We start from the raw sequence: 12,477 nt of genomic DNA, 5'->3' as shown, positions 1-12,477 counted from the left end.
GTGTTGTCAGGTTGTGCCTGGTGTTGTTGTTGTCGTCGTCAGGTTGTGACTGGTGTTGTTGTCAGGTTGTGCGTGGTGTTGTTGTTGGTGTCAGGTTGTGCGTGGTGTTGTCAGGTTGTGTTGTTGTTGTTGTTGTCAGGTTGTGTTGTTGTTGTTGTCAGGTTGTGTGGTGTTGGTGTTGTCAGGTTGTGCGTGGTATTGTTGTCAGGTTGTGTTGTTGTTGTTGGTGTCAGGTTGTGCATGGTGTTGTCAGGTTGTGTTGTTGTTGTTGGTGTCAGGTTGTGCGTGGTGTTGTCAGGTTGTGTTGTTGTTGTTGTTGTCAGGTTGTGTTGTTGTTGTTGTTGTCAGGTTGTGTGGTGTTGTTGTTGTCAGGTTGTGCGTGGTATTGTTGTCAGGTTGTGTTGTTGTTGTTGTTGTCAGGTTGTACGTGGTGTTGTTGTCAGGTTGTGTTGTTGTTGTTGTTGTCGTCAGGTTGTGCGTGATGTTGTTGTTGTTGTCAAGTTGTGCGTGGTATTGTTGTCAGGTTGTGTTGTTGTTGTTGTTGTCAGGTTGTACGTGGTGTTGTTGTCAGGTTGTGTTGTTGTTGTTTTCAGGTGTTGTTGTTGTTGTCAGGTTGTTGTTGTTGTTGTTTTCAGGTGTTGTTGTTGTTGTCAGGTTGTGTGTGTTGTTGTTGTCAGGTTGTGTTGTTGTTGTTGTCAGGTTGTGTTGTTGTTGTTGTTGTCAGGTTGTGCGTGGTGGTGTTGTTGTCAGGTTGTGTTGTCGTTGTCAGGTTGTGCGTGGTGTTGTTGTTGTCAGGTTGTGTGTGTTGTTGTTGTCAGGTTGTGTTGTTGTTGTTGTCAGGTTGTGTTGTTGTTGTCAGGTTGTGTTGTTGTTGTTGTCAGGTTGTGCGTGGTGTTGTTGTTGTCAGGTTGTGTGGTGTTGTTGTTGTCAGGTTGTGCGTGGTGTTGTTGTTGTCAGGTTGTGCGTGGTGTTGTTGTCAGGTTGTGCGTGTTGTTGTTGTTGTCAGGTTGTGCGTGTTGTTGTTGTTGTTGTCAGGTTGTGCGTGGTGTTGTTGTTGTCAGGTTGTGTTGTTGTTGTTGTTGTCAGGTTGTGTGGTGTTGTTGTTGTCAGGTTGTGCGTGGTGTTGTTGTTGTCAGGTTGTGCGTGGTGTTGTTGTCAGGTTGTGCGTGTTGTTGTTGTTGTCAGGTTGTGCGTGGTACAGTGCAGCGCCAACAGAGAGAGGAAGATGCAGGAGGCAGTGGAGGTGGTAGAGCGCAGAGTGAACAGAGTACAAGCGGAGATCGCGCTATTCCTGTCCCTGCAGAAGAAGTCGTGGCAGGCAGTGCTGGAGTACTACCCGGTGCAGCAAGCCACCCACAAACTGGCCACCCGGCGTGATCAGGGCTTCACCGTGTACCACCGAGTTCAGCCCCCACCAGACCCGGCCCCCGCTGCCCCTTTCTCTTCCAGACGGCCCCCCCCTGTGGTGCCACGCGCCGCCAAAGTGTTGGACGGCCTGGAGACGTTTGACGGCCTGACGTGGACTCTGGAGGTGACCGGCGACTTAGGCCCCGCTTCCAGCAGCGACGTGAGCGCCACAGCCGGGGTGCAGTGCTTCCACCACCTGAGGGACAGCTACCGGCAGGTGGCGCTGCGGCCCGCCTGTGACGAGGAGAGGGCACTGCAGGGCACCATCACCCTCCGGCCCCAGGACATCGACGACCCAGACCTCAGGGCCGCTCTCACCTTCCTCTTCCACCTCGAGATTCCCGAGCAGGCTGTGAAGGACTTCCTGTTTGTGCCCCCTCCCCCACAGCCCCTCCCTGACCCCAAGGTCAAGGGGAAGGACGCCCGAGGGGACTCCGGTCCTCAGCCCAGAGTGCCCGCCGCCCCCAAGAAACGGGTGTTCCACTTCACACAGACTCCCATGGAAAGGCTGACTCAGCTTCCGCGCCGCTACAACGTCCGTGAGTGTCTGTCACCTGATATCTATCTGTCTATCTATTTATCTGTCTATCTATCTATCACTTCAGTGAGTAACTGTCGCCCGCTATCTATCTATCTATCACTTCCGTGAGTAACTGTCGCCTGCTGTCTATCTATCTATCTATCACTTCCGTCAGTAACTGTCGCCTGCTGTCTATCTATCTATCTATCTATCACTTCAGTGAGTAACTGTCGCCTCTTATCTATCTATCTATCTATCTGTCTATCTATCTATAACTTCAGTGAGTAACTGTCGCCTGCTATCTATCTATCTATCTATCTATCTATAACTTCAGTGAGTAACTGTCGCCTGCTATCTATCTATCTATCTATCACTTCAGTGAATAACTGTCCCCAGCTATCTATCTATCTATCCATCTATCTATATATCTATCTATCACTTCCGTGAGTTACTATCACCTGCTATCTTTCTATCTATCTATCTATCTATCTATCTATCTATCTATCTATCACTTCAGTGAGTAACTGTCGCCTGCTGTCTATCTATCTATCACTTCAGTGAGTTACTATCACCTGCTATCTTTCTATCTATCTATCTATCTATCTATCTATCTATCTATCTATCACCTCCGTGAGTGACTATCACCTGCTATCTATTTATCTATCTATCTATCTATCTATCAAATCTAATCTATATGTCTATCCGTCACTTCCGTGAGCGACTGTCACCTGCTATCTGTCTATCTATCACTTCAGTGAGTAACGGTCGCCTGCTATCTCTCTCTCTCTCTCTCTCTCTCTCTCTCTCTCTCACTCACTTCCGTGAATGACTGTCGCCTGCTATCTATCTATCTATGACTATCACAGTCAAAGTTCCACGGTTATCATAATTCAATGACGATTGGAAATGTTCCTGTCTTTGAAGTAGATTACAACAGTTGAACCACTTGTAACACACACACACACACACACACACACACACACACACACACACACTCACACACACACACACACTGAAACACACACACACATACACACACACACACTAACACACACACACACACACACACACACTCACACACTCAGACAGTCACAAACACACACACTGAAACACACACACACACACACACACACACACACACACACACACACACACTAACACACACACACACACACACACACACACACACACTTACCCCTCCTCCACCCCCACACACACTGGCACACAGACACAAACACACACACACACCCTCAACCCCCCCCCCCTCCCCACACTAGCACACAAACACAAACACACACACACACACACACACACAAACACACACTCACCCCCCACACACTGACACACAGACACAAACACACACACTCACCCCCCCCCCCTCACCCCTGACATACTGACACACAGACACAAACACACACTCACCCCCCACACACACACACACACACACTGACACACAGACACAAACACACACTCACCCCCCTCACCCCCCCCCCCCCCCCCCACACACACTGACACACAGACACAAACACACACTCAACCCCCACACACTGACACACAGACACAAACAGACACTCAAACCCCCTGACCCCCCCCCCCACACACACACACACACACTGGCACACAGACACACACACACTCACACCCCTCACCCCCCCCCCCCCACACACACACACACTGACAAACAGACACAAACACACACTCATCCCCCCCCCACACACACACTGACACACAGACACAAACACACACACTCACACCCCTCACCCCACCCCACCCACACTGACACACACACACACACAAACACACACTCAGCCCCCCCCCACACACACTGACACAAACTGGCACACAGACACACACTCACCCCCACACACACTGACACACAGACACAAACACACACAAACCCGCCCCCCTCACCCACACACACACTGACACAAACACACACTCACACGCACACACCCCTCAACCCCACACACACTGACACACACTCACCCCCTCCTACCCCCCCCCACCCCCCACACTGACACACGCTCACCCCCTCCTCACCCCACCCCCCACACTGACACACGCTCACCCCCCCTCCTCACCCCCCCACACTGACACGCTCACCCCCCCCCCACACACACACACACACTGACACACGCTCACCCCCTCCTCACCCCCCCACACTGACACACGCTCACCCCCCCACACTGACACACGCTCACCCCCTCCTCACCCCCCACACTGACACACGCTCACCCCCTCCTCACCCCCCACACTGACACACGCTCTATGTGACAGCGGAGAGAGAAGCCCGGGTGTTGAGCGGCAGAAGTCTGATGACCTTGGCCAAGATGCTGGACAACGGTGTGGCTCTGGCCATTCAGCTGGGACTGAAAGAGTCCACAGTCAGCGGTGAGTCACAGTGAGTCAGTGGTGAGTCAGTCAGTGGTGAGTCACAGTCAGTCAGTGGTGAGTCAGTCAGTGGTGAGTCAGTCAGTGGTGAGTCAGTCAGTGGTGGGTCACAGTGAGTCAGTGGTGGGTCACAGTGAGTCAATGGTGGGTCACAGTCAGTGGTGGGTCACAGTGAGTCAGTGGTGGGTCACAGTCAGTGGTGGGTCACAGTCAGTGGTGGGTCACAGTCAGTCAGTGGTGGGTCACAGTCAGTCAGTGGTGGGTCACAGTCAGTGGTGGGTCACAGTCAGTCAGTGGTGGGTCACAGTCAGTCAGTGGTGGGTCACAGTCAGTCAGTGGTGGGTCACAGTCAGTGGTGGGTCACAGTCAGTGGTGAGTCACAGTCAGTGCTGGGTCACAGTCAGTCAGTGGTGGGTCACAGTCAGTCAGTGGTGGGTCAGTCAGTCAGTGGTGGGTCACAGTGGGTCAGTGGTGGGTCACAGTCAGTCAGTGGTGGGTCACAGTCAGTGGTGGGTCACAGTCAGTGGTGGGTCAGTCAGTCAGTGGTGAGTCACAGTGGGTCAGTGGTGGGTCACAGTCAGTGGTGGGTCACAGTGGGTCAGTGGTGGGTCACAGTCAGTCAGTGGTGGGTCACAGTGGGTCAGTGGTGGGTCACAGTCAGTCAGTGGTGGGTCACAGTCAGTGGTGGGTCACAGTCAGTCAGTGCTGGGTCACAGTCAGTCAGTGGTGAGTCACAGTGGGTCAGTGCTGGGTCACAGTCAGTGGTGGGTCACAGTCAGTGGTGGGTCACAGTCAGTGGTGGGTCACAGTGAGTCAGTGGTGAGTCACAGTGGGTCAGTGGTGAGTCACAGTCAGTCAGTGCTGGGTCACAGTCAGCCAGTGGTGAGTCATAGTCAGTCAGTGTTGTGTTTTAGATATTCTGTGCTTCTCATAGCAACGTAGTGTTTTAGACTGTAGTGTTCATTGTCAGGTCAGGGGCATAGCCCTTGCTACTGCTACCATGTAACCCAGTACTACCAGCCGCATGTGAAGTCTCCCAACGACGGACCAGGCAGATAAGGAAACCTTTCCCAACGGCTGTGAAGGCGGAATAGGATGACCAAAGGGCAGGGGGAGCTCTTATCCTTGGCTGGAAGTCCTCCTTGGAGACGGAACACCGAAGAAAAAACCTGCACCTGACGAGGCCGTCCTACACGTGGCAGTATCTGCACCTGTGGGACTGTGAGCGTCGGTAGGCAAGAGAGTGGGGAAGGGACTGCACAACTCCTCTTCACTAAAAAAAAAAGTCACCTGTGCTGGTCAGGCAACCAGGCTAATGTTGGAAAAAGGCATCAGGCTCAGCACCAAGATGAAAACCTACAGAGCTGTTGTGCTGACCACCTTGTTGTACTGCTGTGAAACATGGACGACGTATCGCCGTCACATTCAGCAACTTGGGCAGTTTCACCAGAGATGCCTACGAAAGATCCTCGGCATAAAGTGGCAAGACAGGGTCTCCAACCTCCAGGTCCTAGAGAGGAGCGGCCTGCCCAGTATCGAAAGCCTGCTGATCCAGTGTCAGCTATGCTGGACAGGACACGTTATCCGCATGACAGACAGCAGGATCCCGAAGATGCTTTTGTATGGCCAGCTTGATGAAGGCCACCGCGAACTTGGAAGACCCTGCAAGCGCTTCAAGGACACCTTGAAGACAAACCTCAAAGCCTGTGACATAGACATCGCTTCCTGGGAAACTGATGCCCTTGACCGCTCTCGCTGGAGGATGCTGTGTTCTAGTGGCATAAAGACGTTTGAAAACAAGAGAACGCTGGCCATTAAGGAGAAGCGTGAGCGAAGGAAGCAGGGCTCAACTTCTGGAGACTTTTTCCCTTGGAACACCTGTGGGAAGTGCTGCGCATCCAGAATTGGCCTCTTCTCCCATATGAGGACACACACCGACAGATAAGCCTGCCTGCCTACTCATCCGTCGGACCGACGGGAGACTCCATCAGTGTCTTAGATATTATGTGCTTCTCAAAGCAGTGTGGTGTTTTAGATATTCTGTGGTTCTCATAGCAATGTGGGATATAGTGCTTCAGATAATCTGTGGTTCTCATAGCAATATGGGATATAGTGTTTCAGATAATCTGTGGTTCTCATAGCAATGTGGGATATAGTGTTTCAGATAATCTGTGGTTCTCATAGCAATGTGGGATATAGTGTTTCAGATAATCTGTGGTTCTCATAGCAATGTGGGATATAGTGTTTCAGATATTCTGTGGTTCTCATAGCAATGTGGGATATAGTGTTTCAGATAATCTGTGGTTCTCATAGCAGTGTGGGATATAGTGTTTCAGATAATCTGTGGTCCTCATAGCAATGTGGGATATAGTGTTTCAGATATTCTGTGGTTCTCATAGCAATACGAGATATAGTGTTTCAGATAATCTGTGGTTCTCAAAGCAGTGTGGGATATAGTGTTTCAGATAATCTGTTTTTCTCATAGCAGTGTGGGATGTAGTGTTTCAGATAATCTGTGGTTCTCATAGCAGTGTGGGATATAGTGTTTCAGATAATATGTGGTTCTCATAGCAATATGGGATATAGTGTTTCAGATATTCTGTGGTTCTCAAAGCAGTGTGGGATATAGTGTTTCAGATAATCTGTTTTTCTCATAGCAGTGTGGGATGTAGTGTTTAAGATAATCTGTGGTTCTCATAGCAGTATGGGATATAGTGTTTCAGATAATCTGTGGTTCTCATAGCAATGTGGGATATAGTGTTTCAGATAATCTTTGGTTCTCATAGCAATGTGGGATATAGTGTTTCAGATAATCTTTGGTTCTCATAGCAATGTGGGATATAGTGTTTCAGATAATCTGTGGTTCTCATAGCAATGTGGGATATAGTGTTTCAGATAATCTGTAGTTCTCATAGCAATATGGGATATAGTGTTTCAGATAATCTGTGGTTCTCATAGCAATGTGAGATGTAGTGTTTATAGATCATCAGCGCAATGTAGTGTTTCAGATAATCTTTGGTTCTCATAGCAATGTGGGATATAGTGTTTCAGATAATCTGTGGTTCTCATAGCAATGTGGGATATAGTGTTTCAGATAATCTGTAGTTCTCATAGCAATATGGGATATAGTGTTTCAGATAATCTGTGGTTCTCATAGCAATGTGGGATATAGTGTTTCAGATAATCTGTGGTTCTCATAGCAATGTGGGATATAGTGTTTCAGATAATCTGTGGTTCTCATAGCAATGTGGGATATAGTGTTTCAGATAATCTGTGGTTCTCATAGCAATGTGGGATATAGTGTTTCAGATAATCTGTGGTTCTCATAGCAATGTGAGATGTAGTGTTTATCAGCGCAACGTAGTGTTTCAGATATTTGTGCTTGTCATACAAATGTATTGTTTTTAGATCTTCCGTAGCAGCACCAGCAGCAACAGCAGCAGTAGTGTCGTCAGCAGTAGTGTCGTCAGCAGTCAGTGTCGTCAGCAGTAGTGTAGTAGTGTCGTCAGCAGTAGTGTCGTCAGCAGGCAGTGTCGTAGTGTCGTCAGCAGTAGTGTCGTCGTGTCGTCAGCAGTCAGTGTCGTCAGCAGTAGTGTCGTAGTGTCGTCAGCAGTAGTGTCGTCAGCAGTCAGTGTTGTCAGCAGTAGTGTCGTCAGCAGTCAGTGTTGTCAGCAGTAGTGTCGTCAGCAGTAGTGTCGTAGTGTCGTCAGCAGTAGTGTCGTAGTGTCGTCAGCAGTAGTGTCGTCAGCAGTAGTGTCGTAGTGTCGTCAGCAGTCAGTGTCGTCAGCAGTAGTGTCGTAGTGTCGTCAGCAGTAGTGTCGTCAGCAGTAGTGTCGTCGTGTCGTCAGCAGTAGTGTCGTCAGCAGTCAGAGTCGTCAGCAGTAGTGTCGTCAGCAGTAGTGTCGTCAGCAGTCAGAGTCGTCAGCAGTCAGTGTCGTCGTGTCGTCAGCAGTCAGTGACGTCAGCAGTAGTGTCGTAGTGTCGTCAGCAGTAGTGTCGTCAGCAGTCAGTGTCGTCAGCAGTAGTGTCGTAGTGTCGTCAGCAGTCAGTGACGTCAGCAGTAGTGTCGTAGTGTCATCAGCAGTCAGTGTCGTCGTGTCGTCAGCAGTCAGTGTCGTAGTGTCGTCAGCAGTCAGTGTCGTCAGCAGTCAGTGTCGTCAGCAGTCAGTGGCGCCGTGAGGACCGATGCTGATGCTGACTGTGTGGTGTGCAGGTATCGGCTTTGACACTATGTCCGGCGCGCGCAGCCTGACTGACATGACCTACAAAATCCTGCTCTACTGGAAGCGCACGTGCAAGCAGAAGAACGAGGGGGCGGTGCAGGAGCTGGTTGGGGCGCTGCAGCAGCTGGGGAAGGGCAGCGTGGGCCAGGTGGTGCTGGACTCGCACCACCGCAACAAGGAGCTCACCATGGACTGCTTTCTGCAGGCCGTCAAAGCAGGTGTGGACCTGTCCACGTAGGTCCTCAGGTGTGGACCTATCCGTGTAGGTCTTCAGGTGTGGACCTGTCCATGTAGACCTCCAGGTGTGGACCTGTCCGTATAGACTGATTGATTGATATGGATACTTAAATAGCGCCTATCCACGGTCAGAGACCAAGCTCTAAGCGCTTTACAAACACGGGGTCATTTGCACAACAGGCTGCCCATCTGGGTAGAGCCGACTGACGGCTGCCACTAGGCGCTCATCATTCATTTCCTGTGTCATTCAGTCACATTCCAGGCACGCACACGTACACACTCAGACAGACATGTAACATTTTACGTGTATGACCGTTTTTTGTTGTTGTTGTTGTATTGTTTTTTACCCCACCATGTAGGCAGGCATACTCCGTTTTCCCGGGGTGGGTGGGGGTGGGGGTGGGGTTGCATGCTGGGTATGTTCTTGTTTCCATAACCCACCAAACGCTGACATGGATTACGGGAATTTTAACGTGCGAATTTGATCTTCTGCGTGCGTATACACACGAAGGGGTTACAGGCACTAGCAGGTCTGCACATATGTTGACCTGCGAGATCGTAAAAATCTCAACCCATTACCCACCAGGCGCTGTCACCGAGATTCGAACCCAGGACCCTCAGATTGAAAGTCCAACTCTTTAACCATTCGGCTGTTGCGCCCGTCAGGTGTGGACATGTCCGTGTAGATCAGGGTTAGTTTAGAGTTGGCATTATTGTGTAGTTATCCTCCTCCTCCTCTTTCTTCTTCTGGAATTGTCGGTGAACAACTGGACACACACCGCCAGAACATGGACACACACCACACACCGCCAGAACCTGGACACACACCACACACTGCCAGAACATGGACACACACCACACACCACCAGAAACTGGACACACACCACACACCGCCAGAACATGGACACACACCACACACCGCCAGAACATGGACACACGCCAGAACATGGACACACACCACACACCGCCAGAACATGGACACACACCACACACCGCCAGAACATGGACACACACCACACACCACCAGAACATGGACACACACCACACACCGCCAGAACATGGACACACACCACACACCGCCAGAACATGGACACACACCACACACCGCCAGAACACGGACACACACTGCCAGAACCTGGACACACACCACACACCGCCAGAACATGGACACACACCACACACCGCCAGAACATGGACACACACCACACACCGCCAGAACATGGACACACACCACACACCGCCAGAACACGGACACACACTGCCAGAACCTGGACACACACCACACACCGCCAGAACCTGGACACACATAGTCAGGCCGCACAGTACCTGCATATATACCTGAGTACCTACCAGAGTGGATTTCTTCTCAGTTACAGAATTTTGCCAGAGGACAACACTCGTTGCCATGGGTTCTTTTTCAGTGTGCCAAGTGCATGCTGCACACGGGACCTCATTTTATCGTCTCATCCAAATGACTAGACGCTCAGTTCGATTTTCCAGTCAAACTTGGGAGAAAGCGCGAGAGCGAGATTTGAACCCCCACCCTCACGGACTTTCTGTATTGGCAGCTGAGCGTCTTAACCATTCTACCACCTTCCTCCTGACAGAGATTTTTCTGACATGTTCTATGATGTAAGGAAGTGAACGGGGCTCTGACACAAATATTTCTTTTTCTGTGATATATTGAAGTTGATGTGGCTTTGGCACATGTTTCTAACTTATGCTGTGATGTGTTGAAGTGAATGTGGCTATGAAGATGATTCTGTGACAGATATAATCTATTACACGTTTTTTTTTTAAACTCTGAATGAAAACTTCAGTCTGACTGAAGTCAGGCACTTGCCCTTCGTGCGAACTGTGTTTACTGAGTGTATATAGTAGAACACACACACACACACACACACACACACACACACACACACACACACACACACACATTCACACACACGCGCGCGCGAGAGAGAGTTTGCAATTTTGCAAGTGTGTGTTTATAAGCTTGATAATTGTTGCTTGTAATTTGCTGCTATGCTCATTTGCGTAGCGGCTCAACACTCGGCTTATATCAGAGACTGACAAATGCTATAGTCTGGCCAACAGCAAAGTGAGAGTTGTGATCAATGCTTTCTCTACTGCAATGGAGATTCATTTTCATCAGAGTCTTTCGTGATGACCATGACCCTTAATTCACTCAGTACGGCCAGTCCTCTCTTCTCCTCTACACAGACCCCTCGGATGTCCAGTGGGTGTCTGAATAACCCAACCTTTAGCTTTCGTAGTCAGAATTGTGGTAGTCTTTGTCAACATTCACCTCTTCAGTATAAGAGCCTTCCACTTGCTATATTTTGATGATGGTAATTGGGGTGAAACGCTGTTAACGTCGTCTCTTTCGCCGTTCGTATGGAGAGAGTTAAACTTGGAGGCCATATTGCACTGCGTCTTAGTACTACAACCTTGGGTGCTGGAAAGCCGTTGAACAGCAGTTGCCTCCTCTGCTGTCCTGATGGCCTTTGATGGACACGACTATCACACATTCATGCACACACACATATATACATACCGTGTGTGTAAGTCGGCGTGAGAGAGTGGCACAGATGACAACTTCAGTCGGAATGTCTCGTTTCTCTTTGTCTGTTGCTATTTGTAGAAAAATATGTTGTTTTTAACGCAACCCCAGCATCACAGAGACACTTCCAAAGAACTGTGCAGCAACAGCAGATGACGCCTTAAAATCGCCAACAGCGCATTCGGGCAACTCTTCTGACTATAGGATATAAACAGTTTTTAACTCTGGCACTCAAGAGTTGTTAAGAAATTGGCTCTCCACATGCACATCAATTTTTTTTCTGAATGTAGTAACAAAGAATGCGCACACGTTTTACCTTTATAATACAAGAAACTGTCGTGTTTTGTTACTTCACGTATCTAATTAGTCTATAGTTTGTAAATTATCCTTCTTATTTTGACTGCCATTTGAACTATTTTTTTGTGTGCTGAATGTGGTAACAAAGAATGCGCACATCTTTTTCTAGTATGAATCCCTGACTTTGTTATATGTTCTTGTTCTCGGAAATAGTGTACATGCCCACGTGATTGTGTGTGTGTGTGTGTGTGTGTGAGAGAGAGAGAGAGAGAGAGAGAGGGCTAGATGCCCTAGCTGCTAAAATGAGACAGACGCTGAAAGAGAACATGACACCCCCCCAATCTGTGATGGCCTCGTTTGTATTTGTATTTGTATTTCTTTTTTCTTTTTTTTATCACCACAGATTTCTCTGTGTGAAACTCGGGCTGCTCACCCCAGGGAGAGCGCGTCGCTACACTACAGCGCCACCTTTTTTTTGTATTTTTTCCTGCGTGCAGTATTATTTGTTTTTCCTATCGAGGTGGATTTTTCTTCAGAATTTTGCCAGAAACAACCCTTTTGTTGCCGTGGTTTCTTTTACGTGCGCTAACTGCATGCTGCACACGAGACCAGTGGAGTGATGGCCTAGAGGTAACGCGTCCGCCTAGGAAGCGAGAAAATTTGAGCACGCTGGTTCGAATCACGGCTCAGCCGCCGATATTTTCTCCCCTTCCACTAGACCTTGAGTGGTGGTGTGGGCGCTAGTCATTCGGATGAGACGGCAAACCGAGGTCTCGTGTGCAGCATGCAGTTAGCGCACGTAAAAGAAACCACGGCAACAAAAGGGTTGTTTCTGGCAA

The 12,477-nt window shown here is 49.4% G+C and overlaps 1 protein-coding gene across 1 annotated transcript in view; it reads left to right on the top strand.

The window, feature by feature from the left end:
- LOC143277498 (uncharacterized) overlaps window positions 1–9,076 on the top strand; it is a 47,374-nt gene extending 38,298 nt beyond the window's left edge. The window contains exons 7-9 of the mRNA XM_076582349.1: window positions 1,186–1,946; window positions 4,205–4,318; window positions 8,532–9,076. Coding sequence (XP_076438464.1) covers window positions 1,186–1,946; window positions 4,205–4,318; window positions 8,532–8,779 — 1,123 coding nt within the window. The 3' untranslated portion in view covers window positions 8,780–9,076. The remainder of the gene's footprint in view (window positions 1–1,185; window positions 1,947–4,204; window positions 4,319–8,531) is intronic.
- The last annotated feature ends 3,401 nt before the right edge of the window (window positions 9,077–12,477 follow it).

Source organism: Babylonia areolata, chromosome 34 (assembly GCF_041734735.1).
Source record: "Babylonia areolata isolate BAREFJ2019XMU chromosome 34, ASM4173473v1, whole genome shotgun sequence".
In the NCBI taxonomy this organism is placed as follows: domain Eukaryota; kingdom Metazoa; phylum Mollusca; class Gastropoda; order Neogastropoda; family Buccinidae; genus Babylonia; species Babylonia areolata.
Note: the sequence above shows the minus strand (reverse complement) of the source record. Positions and strands in the feature narration are given on the sequence as shown.